This window comes from Salvelinus fontinalis, chromosome 33 (genome assembly GCF_029448725.1).
Source record: "Salvelinus fontinalis isolate EN_2023a chromosome 33, ASM2944872v1, whole genome shotgun sequence".
NCBI lineage: Eukaryota > Metazoa > Chordata > Actinopteri > Salmoniformes > Salmonidae > Salvelinus > Salvelinus fontinalis.
The window spans coordinates 10,312,294-10,337,543 of record NC_074697.1 but is presented as its reverse complement, the minus strand read 5'-3'; the positions used below and the strand labels follow the sequence as shown (position 1 = coordinate 10,337,543).

At 44.4% G+C, this 25,250-nt stretch overlaps 1 protein-coding gene across 7 annotated transcripts in view; it reads left to right on the top strand.

Moving 5' to 3' along the window:
• The window catches only part of gria4a (glutamate receptor, ionotropic, AMPA 4a), a 213,281-nt gene that overhangs the window by 86,097 nt on the left and 101,934 nt on the right, over window positions 1-25,250 (top strand). For all 7 annotated transcript variants that reach the window (XM_055896675.1, XM_055896676.1, XM_055896677.1 and 4 more), the window contains exons 3-5: window positions 16,800-17,039; window positions 23,392-23,444; window positions 23,624-23,755. In XM_055896675.1, coding sequence (XP_055752650.1) covers window positions 16,800-17,039; window positions 23,392-23,444; window positions 23,624-23,755 — 425 coding nt within the window. The remainder of the gene's footprint in view (window positions 1-16,799; window positions 17,040-23,391; window positions 23,445-23,623; window positions 23,756-25,250) is intronic.

Sequence of the window (25,250 nt, the reverse complement as noted above, 5' to 3'; positions counted from 1 at the left end):
AGCTAGCAAGTCTTTTCTTGCTGCGTAACGCGCGTGGAAGACACCGACCCTCTCCTGTTCCAAGCGTTAGTTTAGCCTGTTATATTTCTCCGGTCATCTTTTCACTCGTTATAGGAGTTACAAACATCACAAAGTAGTTAATTTAAAGCGTTTTATAGCAATTTATATCCGTTTAGTGCGATTTTGGGACATTTATTTTTGCAACGATGTGAAAAGTTGGTCACGCTTTTCAGTTCATCCCGAACGTAGTTGACATTTCCACATGGCAAGAGGACAGCTTTCCACCAAAAGACGATTTCTCCCAAGAAAGGATCCTTTGCCCAAGATACTGATGGAAGAACAGCTCAAGGTAGGACATTTTTATTATGATAAATCGTGTTTCTGTCGAAACATTTTAGTGGCTTAGGACGCCATGTTTTTTGACGTAGCTTCGCTTGGCGCAAACTGTATTGAAAAGTAAGGATAAATTAAAAAATGTAATAACGCAATTGTATTAAGAATTAAATTGTCTATCAATCCCTGTCCACCCTATATTTTTTAGTCACGTTTATGAGTATTTATGTATAAGAGTAGATCACTGTCTAAGTGGCGCAAGGACGTTTTCTTTACCAGCTTGTCTACATTTCACATTGTCTAACCATGATTTTGGTGGCTAAATATAAACATTTTCGATCAAACTGTATATGCATGTTGTAATGTGATGTTACAGGAGTGTCATCGGAAGAATTCTGAGAAGGTTAGTGAAAAAATTAATATCTTTTGGCGATGTTGACTTTTATCGCTCACTTTGGCTAGAATCAATGCTGGGCTGCTAATTGCTATGTGCTAAGCTAATATAACGATTTATTGTGTTTTCGCTGTAAGACACTTAGAAAATCTGAAATATTGTCTGTATTCACAGGATCTGTGTCTTTCGATTCGTGTATGCTGTGTATTTTTACGAAATGTTTGATGATTAGTAGTTAGGTAAACACGTTGCTCATTGTAATTATTCTAGTCCATTTGTGATGGTGGGTGCAATTGTAAACTATGCCATATACCTGAAATATGCACTTTTTTCTAACAAAACCTATCCCATACCATAAATATGTTATCAGACTGTCATCTAATGAGTTTTTTTGTTGGTTAGGGGCTATAAATATCTTAGTTTAGCCGAATTGGTGATGGCTACTGGTGTTGGTGGACAAATAAAAGATGGTGGAATATGCTAATGTGTTTTTTAGGTAATAGATGTACATCTTTACATATTGTGTCTTCCCTGTAAAACATTTTAAAAATCGGAAATGTTGACTGGATTCATAAGATCTGTGTCTTTCATTAGCTGTATTGGACTTTAATGTGTGAAAGTTAAATATTTTAAAAAAATATTTTTTTTGAATTTCGCGGCACTGGTTTTTCAGTGGGGGGGGGGGGGGAGTGCCGCTAGCGCCACGCTGATCCTAGACAGGTTAAGTTTACACAAGTCCCCTTTTTTGGGCAGGAGAGTCAGAGCTGCCCGACGGAAGCTCATCTGCAACTCTCCTACCCCGACTCATTCATGCAACATGCAAAAGAAGTCCAGTCCAATTTTTCGCAGAATGTTTTATAAAACTCCACTGGGTCCATCGACCCCCGGTGCAAGGCTGGGGGACATCTGGGTTACGGCCTCTGCCAGTTCATGGGACAACAGAAGAACGTCCATTTCATCCTTCTGTGCCAGAGAGAGCTTAGGGAGTTCTGCAAACAAAATCTGAGCATACATAGGATCACACAGTTCTGCCCTATACAACTCAGTATAAAACACCACAGTCCGCATCTCCCCCACCACACGCCCATCAGACAACTGTAGACAATGCATATCCTTGGCTTCACCGCTCTGTCTTTCCAAACCAAAGAAGGAGGACCTGGGAGCTTCCATCTCCTTGAGTATGGAGAACCTAGCTCTTACAAGTGCTCCCTTTTCTTTAACCTGGAAAAACTGCCCAGGTCCCTTCGTAACTTAGTTAAATTAGCCTGGAGGCCTACAGTGGCTTGCAAAAGTATTCACCTCCTTGACATTTTTCCTATATTGTTGCCTTAATTCAAATGAATTTTCATTTGAGTTACACAAAATACCTAGCACTTTGAAAATGTCAAATGTATTTTATTGTTAAGCAATGGCTTTTTTCTGGCCACTCTTCTGTACGGATTAAAGTGCTTCTATGGGCAAATACTCCAATCTCCGCTGTGGAGCTTTGCAGCTCCTTCAGGGTTGTTTGGTCTCTTTGTTGCCTTTCTGATTAATGCCCTCCATGCCTGGTTCATGAGTTTTGGTGGGTGGCTCTCTCTTGGCAGGTTTGTTGTGGTGCCATATTCTTTCCATTTTTTAATAATGGTTTTAATGGTCCTCTGTGGGATGTTCAAAGTTTCAGATTTTTTTTTATAACCCAACCCTGATCTGGATCTGGGCCCCACAACTTTATCCCTGACATGTTTGGAGAGCTCCTTGGTCTTGTCATGACGTTGGCTTGATGGGGGAAGTTTATGACCCCCATAAATACCTTCCCCCCCGTTTCTCTCTCTCTACTCTATAGAGTTGACTCTTGAAAAAGCCCTTTGTTAACATCGAGATTCTGGGGACATCAAAAGGTGGGAAACGGAACCATATTTCGTTAATCCAACCAGTTGAAAATATGCGTTGGTACTTAATGAGTATGATGTCAGATCAGTCGACGTCAGACATTATTACTGATGATATAACAACATAAACTGTCCCTTGGAAAGTCTACACATTCTAGTTATCAGATTCCCATGGAATTGTTGTGCAATTTACATTTTAAAATATGAAACTATTTGTGACAAGATTAAATGTAATTATAGCTTCTTAACCTCTCTAGGGTATGTGGGACGTTAGCGTCCCACCTCATCAACAGCCAGTGATACTGCAGGGCACCAAATTCAAAACAACAGAAATCCAATAATTTAAATCCTCAAACATACAAGTATTTTACACCATTTTAAAGCTACACTTGTTGTAAATCCAGCCAAAGTGTCCGATTTCAAAAAGGTTTTACGACGAAAGCACACCAAACGATTATGTAAGGTATGAGCCAAGTCACAGAAATAGACAGCCATTTTTCCAGCTAAAGAGAGCATTAACAAAAAGCAGAAATAGAGATAAAATGAATCACTAACTATTGATAATCTTCATCAGATGACACTCATAGGACTTCATGTTACACAATACATGTATTTTATGTTCGGTAAAGTTCATATTCATATCCAAAAATCTGAGTTTAGGCAAGACGCTACTGTATCACTTGGCAAAAAGCCTGAGAAAATGCATAGCGTCACATTAAAATAAATGACTATGAAAATTACTATAAAATCAAAATTTCATTAAATCACACATGAAAGATATCAAATTAAAGCTACCCTGGTTGTGAATCCAGCCAACATGTCAGAATTCAAATAGGCTTTCAGCGAAAGCATACGATGCTATTATCTGAGCATAGCACCATTGTAAACAAAAGAGAGGAAACATTTCAACCCTGTAGGAGCGACACAAAACGCAGAATAAAAATATAATTCATGCCTTACCTTTGACGAGCTTCTGTTGTTGGCACTCCAATATGTCCCATAAACATCACAAATGGTCCTTTTGTTCGATTAATTCCGTCGATATATGTCCAAAATGTCCATTTATTTGGCGCGTTTGATCCAGAAAAACACCGGTTCCAACTTGCTCATACATGACGACAAAATATATCAAAGGTAACTCTTAACTTTGCCAAAAAATGTCAAACTACTTATGTAATACAACTTTAGGTATTTAACGTTAATAATCGATAAAATTGAAGACGGAATAATATGTGTTCAATACAGGATTAAAACAATATGTAGCATGCCTTCTGTTTGATTGAAACGTATGTCTAGGACACCAGGAGTGCCTCGACTTCAAGATGGCAAAATTTCTTCATTACACAAAGGAATAACCTCAACCTATTTTTCACGATTGTTGACATCCAGTGGAAGCCGTAGGAACTGCAAGCAAGTTGCTTAGAAATCTGGTTTCCCAATGAAGCTCATTGAAAAGACAGTGTCCTGAAAAAAAAAAATTCGGAATGGTTTGTCCTCGGGGCTTCGCCTGCTAAATAAGTTATGTTATACTCACAGACATGATTCAAACAGTTTTAGAAACTTCAGAGTGTTTTCTATCCAAATCCACTAATAATATGCATATCTTTTCTCCTGACGATGAGTAACTGGCAGTTGAATTTGGGTATGTTTTTCATCCAAACGTGAAAATGCTGCCCCCTACCCTAGAGAAATTTAATGAGAGAACGGTTTGTCATAACACTACTCTGCTCACTCAGAGGCCCTGCCCAAGTGAACAGACATGGGTTGTAAACTTTGAAACACGCCCTTCTTTCACCACTATATAAACCCGTTGACGAAAATGTAACTTTCTGTTCCAAGGACGTGCGGACTGGCATTCCCCACGTTGAAATGATAAAGACCACCTACAGAACTAAGCCACATCAGCAAGAACCTAACAAAATTGGCATAGAATTTCAATGTGAAGGTGACAACCTACATGCCGGAAGGATGAATTTCGACTATACCAGCCAGAATATAGCATTAGCTTAATGTATTTCAACTTGGTATGAACTTTGAACTCTTATTCACTAATGAAGTGCTAGTCCCTCCACCCGCTAAATGTGGGCTAGGAGAGGACGGACAGAATATCCATTCTACCACGCCCAAGTTCACCACTAGACAGTCTTCAGAGGACCAGGGATCCATGCTGGACCACCCGGTCTCCCATCTACGAACAATCTACCAAAGCGCAGCTCAGAGTAAATATTTATTGCATTCTCCTTTTTCAAATGGGCGGTAATTTAGAATGCATAAGATAGTGTATTTATGATAGCATAGCTTCTCCCTTTGTTACTCAGTCTTCCCGCTCTTTCACTCAAACCCTACCCCCTTCTCTTTCTGTAACCAGCTGTCATATCTGTTCCGTCGTCTAGAGATGTTTTCCTTTATGACATAATTTGTAATCACGGTATGGTTCATTCTGTGTATATGTAATTCTGTGTGTATATTTAGGTATTTAGTAAATAAATAATTAAACCAAATTGTAACGCTCGTCCTCCTCCTCGTCTGAAGAGGAGCATGGATCGGACCAAAACGCAGCGTGGTTTGAATACATACTTGTTTTATTAAAGAAAGACGAACACTAAAAAACACTTGATAAACGACAAAACAATAAACGACGTTAACAGACCTGAACTTGAGAACATAAAACATGAATGCACGAACAGGAAGGAACAAATGAATGAACGAAACGAACGAAAACAGTCCCGTGTGGCACAAACACTGGCACAGGAACAATCACCCACAAACAAACAGTGAGAACAGCCTACCTTAATATGGTTCTCAATCAGAGGAAACGTAAAACACCTGCCCCTGATTGAGAACCATATCAGGCTAGTTGAATAAACCCAACATAGAAACACATGACATAGAATGCCCACCCAGCTCACGTCCTGACCAACTAAACAAAGGAAATAAGGTCAGGAACGTGACACAAATGTTGTATTGCTGATTCAATTTTTTAGCCAGTGTTCGTGAAGATAACCAATAATTTACAACTTTCAGATGAGACTAAATAATGCGACGATTAAACATTGACTGCTATTGATGTAAAAGATTACTAGGTCTTTAAGAGTTTATTCGGAAGATAACAGCTCTATAAACATTATTTCGTGGTGCCCCGACTTTCTAGTTAATTATTTACCTGATTAGCTTAATCCGCGGATCCGGCCATGGAGTGGGACTGGACGCCGTGCCTGGACTGGGCACCGGCGCAAAAGAAGGCTCCTGCCATGAAGCGGGACTGGACGCCGTGCCTGGACTGGGCATCGGCGCAGTGGGCTCCAGGCCGTGGACCGTCGCTGGAGTCTCCGGACCGTGAACCGTCGCTGGAGTCTCCGGACCGGGAACCGTCGCTGGAGTCTCCGGACCGGGAACCGTCGCTGGAAGCTCCGGACCGTGAACCGTCACTGGAAGCTCTGGCCTGTGAACCGTCGCTGGAGGTTCCGAGCTGTAGATTGTCACTGGAGGTTCCGGGCTATAGATTGTCACTGGAGTCTCCGGACAATACACACGCACTGGTGGACGAGTGCGGGGAGCCGGCACAGGATGTACCGGGCTGGGGAGGCGCACTGGAGGACTGGTGCGTGGAGCCGGCACAGGTTTCTCCGGACTGATGACACACTCTTCAGGGCGAGTGCGGGGAGCCGGCACAGGACGTACCAGGCTGGAAAGGCGCACGGGAGGCCTGGTGCGTGGAGCCGGCACAGGTTTCACCGGACTGATGACACGCTCCTCAAAACACCTGCACTGCAGCATACTCCTAGCCAACATCTCTCTCCGATAATCCTCCTCAAACTGCTCCATCTGCTCCCAGACGGTCTCTGGCTCTCTACTCGGCTTGGCTGACCACCCCTTCTGCCCCCCCCAAGATTGGGATCTTGGGGTTGCCCTTGGGCTGACTGTGGCCGCGGACCCCAGCGTCGTCGCTGTCCTCTTTTACTCCTCGGCGACTCCCGCCAAGGAAGGGTCTCGCATCCACCTAGTATCTCTTCCCATGACCAACTCTCCTTCACTTCCTGGGCACGCTGCGTGGTCCTGAATTGGTGGGATATTCTGTCACGACCGTCGTATGAATAATTGGACCAAGGCGCAGCGCGAGTAGAGTTCCACATTTTATTGATAGTGAAACTTCCAAAACAACAAAGATATAACGATCGTGAAGTACGTAGCGCACATAGGCACTCATACAAAACAATATCCCACATAGCAGGTGGGAAAAAGGACACACTAAATATGATCCCCAATTAGAGGTAACGAATATCAGCTGACTCCAATTGGGAACCATAAACACACACCAACATAGAAATATAATACCTAGAAACGCCCCTAGTCACGACCTGACCTTAAACACCATGGAGAACCCCGAGGGCTCTCTATGGTCAGGGCGTGACAGTGAATGCATATGCACGCACCACTTTTCTGTTTGAAAGTTATTTTTCTCATTTCACTTCACCAATTTGGACTATTTTGTGTATGTCCATTACATGAAAACCAAATAAAAATCCATTTAAATTACAGGTTGTATCGCAATAAATTAGGAAAAACGCAAAGGGGATGAATACTTTTGCAAAGCACTGTACGTTGCCTTGCCCCACCATCTCGACCTCCAACTCACTAATACTACGCTTGAGTTCCCCCAATACCCTCCTAGCCTCTGGGGATGAGAGATCTGTATACTGTTGACAGAAAAGACAAATTTGTACTTTTCCCCCATCCCACCATTGACTCAGACTCATACTCCTCTCTTTGCTGCCTCCATCTTTTCCAAAGAATCTGGAAACCTGAGCAAAAAGTGGCATCTTGCAAGAGCTTTACATTAAACTTCCAATAGGATGCCTGCCGAGGCCCTGGTGAGGCCCTGGTGAGGCCCTGGTGAAATAGACAGCCAAGCCATGGTTATGTGATGATCCGTAAACCCCACCGGGAGAATGGTGGCGCCCAACAGCCTATTGCTCTGATTCCTGGACATGTATAAATGATCAAGTCAGGCTGCACTCACCCTAGCCCCAAAGACCTACACCCACGTTTACCCACGTTTACTGTCATTATATCTAGTTCTCTAAACATCTACTAGCTCAAACTGATTAATGATGTCCCTTAACACTCTGACTGACCCTGAATGAGGCTCCACCCCATTTCTGTCTTTCGTAAAATCCATTGTACATTTCCAGTCCCTGCCGACCACCAGCGTCTCCTCAGGCGCTACCTGTGAGAGTTCCTGTCTAAGACACCCAAATTGAACCCCACTTTCTATCCCTGTGTTAGGCGCATACACATTTCTGAAGTTAAAACCCATGTTGTTCATGTCTGTTTTTACGACAAGCAGCAAATTTTTACAGACAGACCTGGTACAAATAGGACTGCCACTAAAATTTGTGCCATGGCTCAAAACACTTACCCCTTTCCACCAAATCCCCCAATCGACTTCATTCACCACATCACTATGCGTCTCCCGCAGAAACAACACCTGTACTTTTTTTTGTTTTACATATTCACCCAACACACTTCTCTTTCCCGTATCTCTGGCGACATTTATATTGAGTGAGCCTACCCGAAGAGTCTCCATAAGAAGTGGGAGAAAAGCCAGCAAAGAAAGAGACCAATAGCAAAGCTCAAAAAGCCCCAGTGTCAGAAAGAAATTAAACATTTAAACAGTGTCTGAAGGTAGGCCTTTACCCACTGTTGTGACCCACTTCCAACCTAAACCGTTTCCTGGGTGAGAGGACACCATGCCCCTCATTTTTCATTGCATGTTGTACTGATCTCACAAACTTTCTTGGATCGGGAAAAAAAGCCTAAAGATTAACTTATTTCCCCTTGGTCTCATTCAGGAACCTTGTCAGTTCCCTCACCCTCACTTTAACCCCTCTGCTTGACTGGCTGTCAGCTCTGGACCCATTGAGGAGGAGTCTAAAAAAAAGGCCTCATCATCCTCTTCCTCAGACTCACCTTCCTCCTCCTCATCTCCATCTCCCATCCTGATCACCTGCCCTTCCTCTTTGATCAGGGCCTCCCCTCCTAGCACCAGGCAAATATTCCTTGGTGCCTTTGACCACCCCAGCCTCTCCCCTCCCACCTCCTTTCTTATCCCCCTTATTCCTTTTCCGCTTGACACCCTCCACCTCCCCCCTAGTCTGACACTTCCCCACTATACTCTCCTCATCCACTAGCATAACCTGATGAGACCCAGCCTCATCTACACCACCATCCATAGCATGATTAGGCCCAGCCTCATCTACACCAGCATCCATAACATGACTAGACCTAGCCTCATCTACACCATCATCTTTAGCCTGGCTAGGTCCAGCCTCATCTACACCACCGTCTGTAGCCTGACTTAGGTCCAGTTTCTGATGCCTGCGTCTCATTGCCCCCTGCACGTTCACCTCGATTTCCCCAACTGGCACTTGTACCCTCACCTTGTCTACGGCCTTCATGTGGGCATAGAAAGCTCTTATGCCCCAAATCCCCACACTCAAAACACAGTAGACTGTGCTGAGAAACCCTGCGTAGAGCCCCTCCCCATGCTCACTTTAAAATACACATTTAGCTGTTGCTCATTGTTATTCAGAAACATGAACATTTGCCTCTGGAACGCAACATGCTTAACGGCATCTGCCTGAAAACCTGGCAACAGTACAAACCTGCTAGCAAACTTACCAAACCGACTCACTTCTTTCTGGATTTGATCATGCGTAATAAATGGAGGCAAATTAGCGATTACCACTCTAGTCGAAGGACTCGACAGGGGAGAAATCGGCATCAACACATTCCTTACAAATATTCCTCTAGCAATCAGCCTACCCACCAAATTCCCTCTTTTCATGAACACAACCACAGCTTTGTTAATTCTAGATGCAGAATGTATAAATTCAGCTCCTACCTGTTCGCCGACCGCCTCTCAACTACACAAGGCCTCTCAACTACCAAACACTCCCAGCATGCACTGCAAGAGACAGAGAGAGAGAGACAGAGAGACAGAGAGAAACAGAGAGCGAGAGACAGAGAGCGAGAGAGAGAGAGAGCGAGACAGAGAGACAGAGAGAGAGATGTACGAGTGGATGAATGCAAAAAGATATATAGAATTAGAGTTGGATAAATGTAGATAACATTTTATTCTTTTTTTCACAAGGACTTACACAGGATACTAACCTCAATACTAAAACCTTCAATCCAAATCACAATTCCATACCTAAAACCCACCTGAACCCACTATTACTACCAAGAACTATCATTAAAAAACTTCTAACAAACCAAAACCTGCAAAAGAAACACAGCGGAACCTGGAAATACCATCCAACACAAAACTGAGTGAATAATATACAGTCTGAACCTACTTCCAAAGCCAGAAAGTAAAAGACAATGATCTCTAGGTTATTTTGTTATATACTGTAAAGCTAAGTAAATAAGCATACTAAGCTACCAAGCTGCTAGGACAGAACAGACCTGGCAGCACCTTCAATTAACACTGAAAGTCAGAAGTCAGATGTGTGAAAACTCTTGAGCCCAACAATGGCAGAAGAGTTTTACAGCCCCCCCCCCCCCCCCATCCCCACATCCCCACATCCCCCCATCCCAAATGCAGAGGCCTTTAAAGCCCCAATTAGGCTTATCCCTGTCCAGAGGTCATTACAATACAGGACCCCATGGATATTCAAAATAACACTGCAAGGAACAAGTACAAAAAGCTCCTCGAGGACAATCCAGAGACACTATTTGTTGACTGCTACTAAGAGGGGTAACCTAATTTTCCACATAGACCATCCCCTGGCATGGCACAGGGCTATAAGAGCACACTACCCCTATGTCAAGAGAGAGGGTATTGGCCCAGGGTGGAAACTCAGAATACTAAACAGTGAGGAAATTGAAACAACCTCTGTCAACATGTACAAGTCTGGGACAGTAATGGTGCAGGGCATCCTCATGCAGTTCCAGCAGGGCTTTTACAGGATCAAAGAGAGAAGACAGCCTCCCCCATCCTGAGTGAGAACTGTCCTGCAGACGAGGACAATCACCACCCCAGCACTGAACACACCCAGGTCCCACAACTGCACTGCTCCTAGAACATTGAGAGGGATAAATTCACAGAGATGAAGAGAGACATGGTGGAGCTCAGAGATCTAGTCAACACAATCCAGACAGAACAAATCCACAAGACAGACCAGCACAACACCCCCCCCCCCCCACCTCTATAAAGCAGCAATCCCAACTTTTTTCATGACCCTGAAGGACGTCACCCTCAACCGCAGCCCCAGCACCTCACACAGGAGCAACAAAGCAAAGGACACCCCACCCAAACTAGCGAGACACGCTCCCAGACCTGCAAGACCCCCTCTTGATGGACCTGCACTGAGAGAACCTACGCCAAGAGGACCTACACCCAGACCATAGCATCACCAGCCACTCCCCAACCAACTAAGACCATCCCAAGCAAACCCTGGCCACACCTTACATAGGTCTGTTAAGAGGGGGCCTACGACCCTTCTGCCCACCCCATGCCCACCGCCACTGCAGCAAGTACCTCAACATGACAGCAGGACATATGTCCAGGCCGTGAGCAGGGCAACAGGCCCAACCCCCATTATTACACCCTCTCTATCCCCATCCTGTGACCTAACAGGTAGGTATCATATGCTCAACATGCTCTGCTCACACAAACTGTGATGGTCCAGGCCTAAACAACACAGAAACAAAACTAGACACTATGGGTCACAAAGCCTTTACTATCTCTTCACGGGAAGGAGCTTCCCTGCTGGCAGTATTCTGTAAAGTAGACTCTGGGAGTTGAGAAGCAAGGGCAGGTGGTGAGTTCAATTATAAATGGAACATGGCCCAATACAAGAAACACCAGTAGCTTACAGACATGAAACACACAGTCAATACTGCCTTGGGAATGAACCTAAGGGAGAGCCAGATAAAGGGAAGGTAATGAGTGAGTTAATGGTGTCCAGGTGTGCGTATGATGAATGCCAGGTGCGTCTAATGATGGTTGCCAGGACCGGTGGTTAGTAAACCGGCGACATCGAACACCGTAGGGGAGGAGCATGAGTAGGCCTGACAACTGTAGACTAGTTTATCACTGACCTCAACCCAGAGACTCTCAGAGCGTTCACAGTCAGTCCAGTGACACCCCTATCAGATCACAGCAAAATCACACTCTACTTGAACAAAGCTATGCTCAATCATGAGGCATCAAAGCCAAAGGATCTGAATAATATTAAGAAATGCTATAGATGGAAGAAAAATAGAGCAACAACAAATTATATCCCTTCCAGACAATTTCCTGGACAAAGGGTTTCACTGTCATAGTGAAGGTGTAAACTTGGCAGTAGAAAACCTAAGCAGTGTATTTCACCTCTCAGCTTCACTATCAAATCTAAAAATGTCAAGCAGACAACCTAAGAAAATTAACAACAATGACAAATGGATTGATGAAGAATGCAAAAACCTAAGAAATATATTGAGAGACCTATCCAACCAAAAACATATACACCCAGAATACCTGAGCCTACGCCTTCACTATGGTAAATCACTAAAACAATACAGAAATACACTACGGAAAAAGAAGGTTACAGCATGTCACAAATCAGCTCAATGTAACTGAGGAATCCATAGAATCACTTCTGGGAAGATTGGAAAACTCTCCAAGAGTTATCTCTCCAAAACAGAGATCTATGGATAAAACACTTCTCCAATATTTTTGGCTCGATAACAAAGAACAAACAGCAAAAATATATACATGATCAAATACAAACCTTAGAATCAACTATTAAAGACTACCAGAACCCACTGGATTCTCCAACTACATTGAAAGAACTACAGGACAAAATACAAGCCCTCCAACCCAAAAAGGCCTGTGGGGTTGATTGCATCCTAAATGAAATTATAAAATATACAGACCACAAATTCCAATTGGCTACACTTAAACTCTTTAACATCATCCTCAGCTCTGGCATCTTCCCTAATATTTGGAACTACTGATCACCCCCTGATCACCGATCAGCAACCTTTGGAAAATCCTCTGCATTATTATTAACAAATCATGAGAAAATCCTGAGGGAAAAAAAGACCATTATTTGACACATTGGAAAAAACAGAGCAAACTAGAATGCTATTTGGCCCTAAACAGGGAGTACATAGTGGCAGAATGCCTGACCACCGTGACTGACCTAAAAGGCAGACCTGGCTCTCAAGAGAAGACAGGCTATGTGCACACTGCCCACAAAATGAGGTGGAAACTGAGCTGCACTTCCTCATGCCAAATGTAAGACCATATTAGAGACACATATTTCCCTCAGACTACACAGACCCACAAACAATTGGAAAACAAATCTGATTTTGATAAACTCCAATATCTATTGGGTGAAATACCACGGTGTGCCATCACATCAGCTAGATTTGTGCCCTGTTGCCACAAGAAAAGGTCAACCAGTGAAGAACAAACACCATTGTAAATACAACCAATATTTCTGGTAATATATTTTCCCTTTTGTACTTTTAACTGTTTGCACATCCTTACAACACTGTATATTGACATAATATTACTTGCTTTGGCAATGTAAACATATGAATTGAAAGTGAAATTGAGAGAGAGAGAGAGAGAGAGAGAGAGAGAGAGAGAGAGAGAGAGAGAGAGAGAGAGAGAGAGAGAGAGAGAGAGAGAGAGAGAGAGAGAGACAAACGGGATGACAAAGGAGCAGCGAGATGGAGCAGAGAGAGGAAATGGGATACAGAGAGAGCTATGATGAGATGTGGAGAGAGTGAGAGAGAGAGAACACCGAGCGCTGTGCGATGTTGGGTAATGGTTGTAGATGCTGTGTATGTAGCGGTAGCTGTGGCTGCGCTCCCTGTGGAGGGTTTAACATATCTGCTGCTGAGGCACTCTGTAGGGATGGGCTTTTAAACCGCACATATGCTGTGAAATGTTGTTCATCTTTATTGTATTAACAAAGTTAGTGGTATCATAGTGGTCAGGTTGCTGAAGAGATGGTGTAAATATAACAGTAGGAGGCTAGACAGAGAGGCAGACAGACAGAGAGAGATAGATCGGGATTTGTGACCTGTTACCACAAGAAAAGGTCAACCAGTGAAGAACAAACACCCTTGTAAATACAACCCATATTTATGCTTATTTATTTTCCCTTTTGTACCTTAACCATTTGCACATTGTTACAACACTGTATATATATATACATAATATGACATTTGAAATGTCTTTATTCTTTTGGAACTTCTATGAGTGTAATGTTACTGTTCATTTTTATTGTTTATTTCACTTTGTTTATTATCTACTTCACTTTCTTTGGCAATGTTAACATATGTTTCACATGCGAATAAAGCCCCTTGAATTGAATTGAATTGGTGGATGAATGAGAAAGGAGCAATAGAGAGATGGAGAAAGCAATATAATTACACATTTCAAATTGCTTCCAGTTCTCTTCAATAGGTGTATGTTCACCGGGAGCCAAGGTGAACTCTGTCAAGGCGTCTGCATACTAGGTTGGGTTTGCTCCTATCAGAACTCAGCTACGCATACTCCCCTAAAAGACCTTCGCTAGACACGAGATAAAAGCGGTAATAGTACTGTTTGTCCATCTTGAGACGCCGTAGCCAGAATTAATATAGTCAGAATGAATCTACAATAACTCTAGATAACGCAAGATAACAAGATATCTCAAGACATTTTGAAGTTTTTGCAGATGAGATTTAAGTGGCTCAATTTCACAGATAACTAAGATGTTTGGTGCAGTATTTCTCAATGAAGAAATGTACATGAAAACAAGTCGTCTCTCGTTCAACGACAACAAATACGTCATTGAAGAATCCCTACTGTTGACCAATTACCGAATGAGGAGCGTAGACTTTGGCTTCCGAACTTCGGTTTAAAGGGGAAGCATGATGGAGCCTTTACTCTGTTAGTGAAAGCCGTGTCTAATCCCTGTTCATATCAACCCAGATTCAGGTCCCTGCCGTGTCTAATCCCTGTTCATATCAGCCCAGGTTCAGGGCCCTGCCGTGTCTAATCCCTGTTCATATCAACCCAGATTCAGGTCCCTGCCGTGTCTAATCCCTGTTCATCTCAGCCCAGATTCAGGTCCCTGCCGCGTCTAATCCCTGTTCATCTCAGCCCAGATTCAGGTCCCTGCCGTGTCTAATCCCTGTTCATATCAACCCAGATTCAGGGCCCTGCCCAGTGTCTAATCCCTGTTCATATCAGCCCAGGTTCAGGGCCCTGCCGTGTCTAATCCCTGTTCATATCAACCCAGATTCAGGTCCCTGCCGTGTCTAATCCCTGTTCATCTCAGCCCAGGTTCAGGTCCCTGCCCAGTGTCTAATCCCTGTTCATATCAACCCAGATTCAGGTCCTTGCCGTGTCTAATCCCTGTTCATCTCAGCCCAGATTCAGGTCCCTGCCGTGCCTAATCCCTGTTCATATCAGCCCAAGGGGTTCTATCTATCTTTGTGTTCCCACAACACTAACATGGTTAGGAGCAGGTCTGTGATGCAGGCTGGGCTTCTACTCCAAAAGGCAGGACTGAAAGAAGAATGAATGGAGAAAGAGAAGAGGAAAGAGGGAGAGAGAGTAGAGTGTACATTTGATTCGGCACTCTTGTCACAGAGACAAGTAGTGTTTAAATCTCCATGGTACTCAATCAGAAAGACTATCAATAGAATATGTTGTTCCTGGAATAGGAGACATATCTTCTGAACCTACAGTACCTATAAACACAAACTTCCCAGCGTCTTAGAAACACACTGTGTGTGTGTGTGTGTGTGTGTGTGTGTGTGTGTGTGTGTGTGTGTATGTGTGTGTGTGTGTGTGTGTGTGTGTGTGTGTGTGTGTGTGTGTGTGTGTGTGTGTGTGTGTGTGTGTGTGTGTGTGTGTGTGTGTGTGTGTGTGTGTGTAGCAGGAAATGAAAGCTACACTACGGATGCATAATCCAAACGCACCGCATCACCCTCCTGTAACTGAGCAGTAGATGACTGACATACGTTGGCAGAGAGGTGAAAGCAGAGGGAACGTTTTCAGACAAGAGACAGACATGTCAGAGGGGGCTCTTTCTCTCTCCTCTCTCTTTCTCTCTCTCTCACTCTGTTTCTCTCTCCTCTTTCTTTCTCTCTCACTCTCTTTCTCTCTCCTCTCTCTTGCTCTCTCTCACTCTCTTTCTCTCTCCTCTCTCTTGCTCTCTCTCACTCTCTTTCTCTCTCCTCTCTCTCTCTTTCTCTCTCCTCTCTCTTTCTCTCTCTCTCACTCTGTTTCTCTCTCCTCTTTCTTTCTCTCTCACTCTCTTTCTCTCTCCTCTCTCTTGCTCTCTCTCACTCTCTTTCTCTCTCACTCTCTTTCTCTCTCCTCTCTCTTGCTCTCTCTCACTCTCTTTCTCTCTCCTCTCTCTTGCTCTCTCTCACTCTCTTTCTCTCTCACTCTCTTTCTCTCTCCTCTCTCTTGCTCTCTCTCTCACTCTCTTTCTCTCTCCTCTCTCTTGCTCTCTCTCTCTCACTCTCTTTCTCTCTCTTGCTCTCTCTCTCTCTCTCTGTTTCCTCTCTTCTCTCTGTTGAAAGAGCTGCAGGGTTTTAGGGAGATGGATGGCATACAGCTCATTCACATCAGCATGGAATTGTAACAGTGAGACACGAGTCATAATTATTTACTTCATTTGTTGTTGTTGTTGTGTTGTCTGTGCGAGAGATGACCTCCCAGTGGAGTCAGCAGAAACTGATTGTTTATGTGTAGTAATTATATTATCAGTGTTTGGCTCTCTACTGTGGAATTGGTATTGTTGAGAGGGCCAAAATAATTACTGGGAGACATTTCTGTGGTATGAAAATCAAGTTGCAATAATTATTTTCTGTGTTTTTTTGTTAGCTCTTTTGACAATCACAATCACACACACACTCTGATATGCACCCAGCAGCTGCAATGTGTTGTTGTAATTATGGAAGACAAACTGAGGCATCCACTTATTAAAATGTTTGACGTATTACAGGAGATTCCACTGTGTGAATATACATTAATGAGCATCTCTTTCTCTGCCTCTGTGCCTGCATTCTTTTCTCAGTATTCCCCGTGTTCTTCTGGCTCTATGTCAAATGTCTATTGCATTTATTCAATCCAAATAGCCTTTAAGCATTCTCATCCACTCCCTTCCTCTTCTCTCCTCCTTCTCTCTCTCTCCCTGCAGTCTGTTCGCAGTACTCGCGGGGTGTGTTTGCTATCTTCGGCCTGTACGACAAGCGTTCGGTGCACACCCTGACGTCGTTCTGCAGCGCACTGCACATCTCCCTGGTCACGCCCAGTTTCCCCACGGAGGGGGAGGGCCAGTTCACCCTGCAGCTCCGCCCCTCTATCAGAGGAGCTCTGCTGTCCCTGCTGGACCACTACGACTGGAGCCGCTTCGTATTCCTCTACGACACAGACAGAGGTACCAGCTGTCAATCAATACCCAATCAATTAATCAGTCAGTCCATCACTCAATCAGTCAGTCAATTGGTCAGTCAGTCAATCAATCAACCAGACAGTCAGTCAGTCAGCCAATCAGTAAGTCAATCAGTCAGTCAGTCAGTCAGCCAACCAGACAGTCAATCAGTCAGTCAGTCATTCAATCTAATCATTCTAAGGGAAGCAGGAAAGAGGAAGAGGAGAATGGGATGGAGGGAGCGGGAACTGTACACAGTTCAACTCAGTCATTAACATAGCTCAACTTTACACAGCTCAACCCAGTCATTAACACAGCTCAACTCAGTCATTAACACAGCTCAACTCAGTCATTAACATAGCTCAACTGTTCACAGCTCAACCCAGTCATTAACACAGCTCAACTCAGTCATTAACACAGCTCAACTGTTCACAGCTCAACCCAGTCATTAACACAGCTCAACCCAGTCATTAACACAGCTCAACTCAGTCATTAACACAGCTCTACCCAGTCATTAACACAGCTCAACTAAGTCATTAACACAGCTCTACCCAGTCATTAACACAGTTCAACTGTTCACAGCTCAACTCAGTCATTAACACAGGTCAAATGTACACAGCTCAACCCAGTCATTAACACAGCTCAACTCAGTCATTAACACAGCTCACTGTACACAGCTCAACTGTACTCAGCTCAACCCAGTCATTAACACAGCTCAACCCAGTCATTAACACAGCTCTACCCAGTCATTAACACAGCTCTACCCAGTCATTAACACAGCTCAACTGTACACAGCTCAACCCAGTCATTAACACAGCTCAACCCAGTCATTAACACAGCTCTACCCAGTCATTAACACAGCTCTACCCAGTCATTAACACAGCTCTACCCAGTCATTAACACAGCTCTACCCAGTCATTAACACAGCTCTACCCAGTCATTAACACAGCTCAACTGTACACAGCTCAACCCAGTCATTAACACAGCTCAACCCAGTCATTAACACAGCTCAACTCAGTCATTAACACAGCTCTACCCAGTCATTAACACAGCTCAACTGTACACAGCTCAACCCAGTCATTAACACAGCTCAAATGTACACAGCTCAACCCAGTCATTAACACAGCTCAACCCAGTCATTAACACAGCTCAACCCAGTCATTAACACAGCTCAACCCAGTCATTAACACAGCTCAAATGTACACAGCTCAACCCAGTCATTAACACAGCTCAAATGTACACAGCTCAACCCAGTCATTAACACAGCTCAAATGTACACAGCTCAACCCAGTCATTAACACAGCTCAACTGTACACAGCTCAACCCAGTCATTAACACAGCTCAACCCAGTCATTAACACAGCTCAACTTTACACAGCTCAACCCAGTCATTAACACAGCTCAACCCAGTCATTAACACAGCTCAACTGTACACAGCTCAACGCAGTCATTAACACAGCTCAACCCAGTCATTAACACAGCTCAACTGTACACAGCTCAACGCAGTCATTAACACAGCTCAACCCAGTCATTAACACAGCTCAACCCAGTCATTAACACAGCTCAACCCAGTCATTAACACAGCTCAACTCAGTCATTAACACAGCTCAACTCAGTCATTAACACAGCTCAACTCAGTCATTAACACAGCTCAACCCAGTCATTAACACAGCTCAACTGTACACAGCTCAACCCAGTCATTAACACAGCTCAACTGTACACAGCTCAACCCAGTCATTAACCCAGCTCAACCCAGTCATTAACACAGCTCAACCCAGTCATTAACACAGTTCAACCCAGGCGTTAACACAGCTCAACTGTACACAGCTCAACTCAGTCATTAACACAGCTCAACTGTACACAGCTCAACCCAGTCATTAACACAGCTCTACCCAGTCATTAACACAGATCTACCCAGTCATTAACCCAGCTCAACCCAGTCATTAACACAGCTCAACGCAGTCATTAACACAGCTCAACCCAGTCATTAACACAGCTCAACCCAGTCATTAACACAGCTCAACTCAGTCATTAACACAGCTCAACTCAGTCATTAACACAGCTCAACTCAGTCATTAACACAGCTCAACTGTACACAGCTCAACCCAGTCATTAACACAGCTCAACCCAGTCATTAACACAGCTCAACCCAGTCATTAACACAGTTCAAACCAGGCGTTAACACAGCTCAACTCTATACATCTCAACCCAGTCATTAACACAGCAGAAATCTACACAGCTGACCTCAGTCGTTAACACAGCTCATCTCTACACAGCTGAACCCAGTCATTCACACAGCTGAACCCAGTCATTCACACAGCTCAACCCAGTCATTAACACAGCTCAACCCAGTCATTAACACAGCTCAAATGTACACAGCTCAACCCAGTCATTAACACAGCTCAAATGTACACAGCTCAACCCAGTCATTAACACAGCTCAAATGTACACAGCTCAACCCAGTCATTAACACAGCTCAACTGTACACAGCTCAACCCAGTCATTAACACAGCTCAACCCAGTCATTAACACAGCTCAACTTTACACAGCTCAACCCAGTCATTAACACAGCTCAACCCAGTCATTAACACAGCTCAACTGTACACAGCTCAACGCAGTCATTAACACAGCTCAACCCAGTCATTAACACAGCTCAACTGTACACAGCTCAACGCAGTCATTAACACAGCTCAACCCAGTCATTAACACAGCTCAACCCAGTCATTAACACAGCTCAACCCAGTCATTAACACAGCTCAACTCAGTCATTAACACAGCTCAACTCAGTCATTAACACAGCTCAACTCAGTCATTAACACAGCTCAACCCAGTCATTAACACAGCTCAACTGTACACAGCTCAACCCAGTCATTAACACAGCTCAACTGTACACAGCTCAACCCAGTCATTAACCCAGCTCAACCCAGTCATTAACACAGCTCAACCCAGTCATTAACACAGTTCAACCCAGGCGTTAACACAGCTCAACTGTACACAGCTCAACTCAGTCATTAACACAGCTCAACTGTACACAGCTCAACCCAGTCATTAACACAGCTCTACCCAGTCATTAACACAGATCTACCCAGTCATTAACCCAGCTCAACCCAGTCATTAACACAGCTCAACGCAGTCATTAACACAGCTCAACCCAGTCATTAACACAGCTCAACCCAGTCATTAACACAGCTCAACTCAGTCATTAACACAGCTCAACTCAGTCATTAACACAGCTCAACTCAGTCATTAACACAGCTCAACTGTACACAGCTCAACCCAGTCATTAACACAGCTCAACCCAGTCATTAACACAGCTCAACCCAGTCATTAACACAGTTCAAACCAGGCGTTAACACAGCTCAACTCTATACATCTCAACCCAGTCATTAACACAGCAGAAATCTACACAGCTGACCTCAGTCGTTAACACAGCTCATCTCTACACAGCTGAACCCAGTCATTCACACAGCTGAACCCAGTCATTCACACAGCTCAACCCAGTCATTAACACAGCTCAACCCAGTCATTAACACAGCTCAAATGTACACAGCTCAACCCAGTCATTAACACAGCTCAAATGTACACAGCTCAACCCAGTCATTAACACAGCTCAAATGTACACAGCTCAACCCAGTCATTAACACAGCTCAACTGTACACAGCTCAACCCAGTCATTAACACAGCTCAACCCAGTCATTAACACAGCTCAACTTTACACAGCTCAACCCAGTCATTAACACAGCTCAACCCAGTCATTAACACAGCTCAACTGTACACAGCTCAACGCAGTCATTAACACAGCTCAACCCAGTCATTAACACAGCTCAACTGTACACAGCTCAACGCAGTCATTAACACAGCTCAACCCAGTCATTAACACAGCTCAACCCAGTCATTAACACAGCTCAACCCAGTCATTAACACAGCTCAACTCAGTCATTAACACAGCTCAACTCAGTCATTAACACAGCTCAACTCAGTCATTAACACAGCTCAACCCAGTCATTAACACAGCTCAACTGTACACAGCTCAACCCAGTCATTAACACAGCTCAACTGTACACAGCTCAACCCAGTCATTAACCCAGCTCAACCCAGTCATTAACACAGCTCAACCCAGTCATTAACACAGTTCAACCCAGGCGTTAACACAGCTCAACTGTACACAGCTCAACTCAGTCATTAACACAGCTCAACTGTACACAGCTCAACCCAGTCATTAACACAGCTCTACCCAGTCATTAACACAGCTCTACCCAGTCATTAACCCAGCTCAACCCAGTCATTAACACAGCTCAACGCAGTCATTAACACAGCTCAACCCAGTCATTAACACAGCTCAACCCAGTCATTAACACAGCTCAACTCAGTCATTAACACAGCTCAACTCAGTCATTAACACAGCTCAACTCAGTCATTAACACAGCTCAACTGTACACAGCTCAACCCAGTCATTAACACAGCTCAACCCAGTCATTAACACAGCTCAACCCAGTCATTAACACAGTTCAACCCAGGCGTTAACACAGCTCAACTCTATACATCTCAACCCAGTCATTAACACAGCAGAAATCTACACAGCTGACCTCAGTCGTTAACACAGCTCATCTCTACACAGCTGAACCCAGTCATTCACACAGCTGAACCCAGTCATTCACACAGCTGAACCCAGTCTATTAAGACAGCTTGTTACAGAACTGACTGTAACTGCGACTGTGATTATTTGTGGAGAGGTTAAACTGTTGACAGAGGTTAAAGGGAGCCCAGTCCCCTTGATGCTGTGTGTGTTTGTAGAGTGGGCACAGCTGATGCCCTCCACTCCAGACTATCGTCATGGGAATACTCAGCACGGAACCCTAAGCCAGACATTCCAACATCCTCACGCCATGCCAGGGTCTCTCTATACCCTCTGAGTGGCTAACAGTGCCAGTCCCTCCATACACCACATTTTCTCACTGTGTGCGCCTCCCTCCTCCCTGCCAGTCTCTCTGTGGCCCGGCCTGGCTCGGTCGACACCAAGGGGATTGGAGGTGCCGTTTCCGCTTCACTCACCCGTGATTCGCAGTGGCAGGGTCGTTCATTAGCATTTCCCATCAGCCCAGCGCTGTCGGTAATGTGGTGGAAAATGGGCAGTAAGAGGGATCTGTTTTATGCTCCGTGCTCTGCAGACAGCATGGCACACACACACACACACACGCACACGCACACGCACACACACACACACACACACACACACACACACACACACACACACACACACACACACACACACACACACACACAGAGAGAGATTTAGCTTCTGCAACTACTGAGGGTTCACCTGTTGCAATGCATTTTAAACTGGGAGAAAATGCATGTTGAAACATACTGAGGTTTTTGAAGGCCTACATGTGTGGGAGACATGGTAAAATGTGTGTGCCCATTGGTTGACAAAGATCAGTTTCCAAGCTGTCTTTTATGTGTTCATGTATCAACTGACACATTTTGGTTCTATAAGCATTTCTTTTTCATTGTACAATTTCTCCTGTTGTCTGTTGTATAGTCAGGGTTAGGCTCTGGTCAGGAGATAGGCACACAGTCTGGACACAGAGAGACAGACAGAAACACTGTTACATACTGGTACACAGTCTGGACACAGAGAGACAGACAGAGAGCCACATTGTTACACAGTCTAGACACGGACAGACAGACAGACAGACAGACAGACAGACAGACAGACAGACAGACAGACAGACAGACAGACAGACAGACAGACAGACTGTTAGGTAGTCTGGATAAATACACACAGACAGACACACTGTTAGTTCGTTTGGACACAGACAGACAGACAGACAGACAGACAGACAGACAGACAGACAGACAGACAGACAGACAGACAGACAGACAGACGAGTATTTACACAGGGACAGCTGTTGTTGGTGATTGCTGTGTCTCTGGGAGTGTTTAGGGGGAACTGTAGACATAATGATGGAGACATCAGGGTGAGAGAGACGAACAGTGACAGAAAGACAGAGGGTGATAGAGTCAGGAACAGACAGCAGAGGTGTCAGAGACAGGCGATCAGGACAGTACCTGGGGGCGTGATGGGTACTGTAGTGAAGGGTTACACTAAACAGACAAGAAGGAAGAGGGAAGTAGCGAGCAAGGGGAAAGGGCGTCTGGGATTTGCAGTGTTTCCGTTTAGTTTGATTGCTTCGAGACACTGTTTTTGTTGACTTAAATATTTGATCTATTTTCCCCCCAAAGTGGATATATTCTATCTTCTATCTTCTGGAATGTTATTTTTGTGGCCTGGCTGGTATCTCTCCAGGTTAGTGATGTCTGAGCGGTTGTCTTTATGTCTCTGTTCTGTTGTCTAGGTTACGCCATCTTACAGGCAATCATGGAGCGTGCAGGTCAAAATGGTTGGCAGGTGAGCACCACATGGGTGCACACACACACACACACACACACACACACACACACACACACACACACACACACACACACACACACACACACACACACACACACACACACACACACACACACACACACACACACACACACACACACACACACACACAGGTTAATAGCTCTGTCTCTGTGCAGGTGAGTGCCATCTGTGTGGAGAGTTTCAACGAGGCAGCGTACCGTCGTCTGCTAGAAGACCTGGACCGCCGGCAGGAGAGGAAGTATGTCATCGACCTGGAGCCTGAGAGACTGCAGTGCATTCTAGAACAGGTGAGTCAGAGAGATTGCAGAGCATTGTAGAACAGGTGAGTCTGAGAGACGGCAGAGCATTCTAGAACAGGTGAGTCAGAGAGATTGCAGAGCATTGTAGAACAGGTGAGTCTGAGAGACTGCAGAGCATTCTAGAATAGGTGAGTCTGAGAGACTGCAGTGCATTCTAGAACAGATGAGTCTGAGAGACTACAGAGCATTCTAGAACAGGTGAGTCTGAGAGACTGCAGAGCATTATTGAACAGGTGAGTCTGAGAGACTGCAGACCATTCTAAAACAGGTGAGTCTGAGAGACTACAGAGTATTCTAGAACAGGTGAGTCTGAGATAATGCAGATCATACTAGAACAGGTGAGTCTTAGAGAATGTAGAGGATTCTAGAACAGGTGATCCTGAGAGAATGCAGATCATACTAGAACAGATGAGTCTGAGAGACTGCAGAACATTCTAGAACAAGTGAATCTGAGAGACTGCAGAGCATTCTATAACAAGTGAGTCTGGTGAGAGACTGCAGAGCATTCTAGAATAGGTGAGTCTGAGAGACACTGCAAAGCATTCAAGAACAGGTGAGTCTGAGAGACTGCAGAGCATTCTAAAACAGGTGAGTCTGAGAGACTGGAGAGCATACTAGAAAAAGTGAGTCTGAGAGACTGCAGAGCATTCTAGAACAAGTGAGTCTGAGAGACAGTAGAGCATTCTAGAACAGGTGAGTCTGAGAGACTGCAGAGCATACTACAACAGGTGAGTCTGATAGACTGCAGAGCATTCTAGAACAGGTGAGTCTGAGAGACTGCAGAGCATTCTAGAACAGGTGAGTCTGAGAGACTGCAGTGCATTCTAGAACAGGTGATTCTGAGAGAATGCAGAGCATTCTAGAACAGGTGAGTCTGATGAGACACTGCAGAGTATTCTAGAATATGTGAGTCTGAGAGACAGCAAAGCATTCTAGAACAAGTGAGTCTGAGAGACTGCAGAGCATACTAACACAAGTGAGTATGAGAGACTGCAGAGCATTCTAGAACAGGTGAGTCTGAGAGACTGCAGAGCATTCTAGAACAAGTGATTCTGAGAGACTGCAGATCATACTAGAACAGGGGAGTTTGAGAGACTGTAGAGCATTCTAGAACAGGTGAGTCTGAGAGACTGCAGAGCATTCTAGAACAGGTGAGTCTGAGAGACTGCAGAGCATTCTAGAACAGATGAGTCTGAGAGACTGTAGAGCATTCTAGAACAGGTGATTCTGAGAGAATTCAGAGTATTCTAGAACAGGTGAGTCCGATGAGACACTGCAGAGTATTCTAGAATAGGTGAGTCTGAGAGACTACAGAGCATTCTAGAACAAGTGAGTCTGAGAGACTGCAGAGCATACTAACACAAGTGAGTCTGAGAGACAGTAGAGCATTCTAGGACAGATGACTCTGAGAGAATGCAGAGCATTCTAGAACAGGTGAGTCTGAGAGACTGCAGAGCATTCTAGAACAAGTGATTCTGAGAGA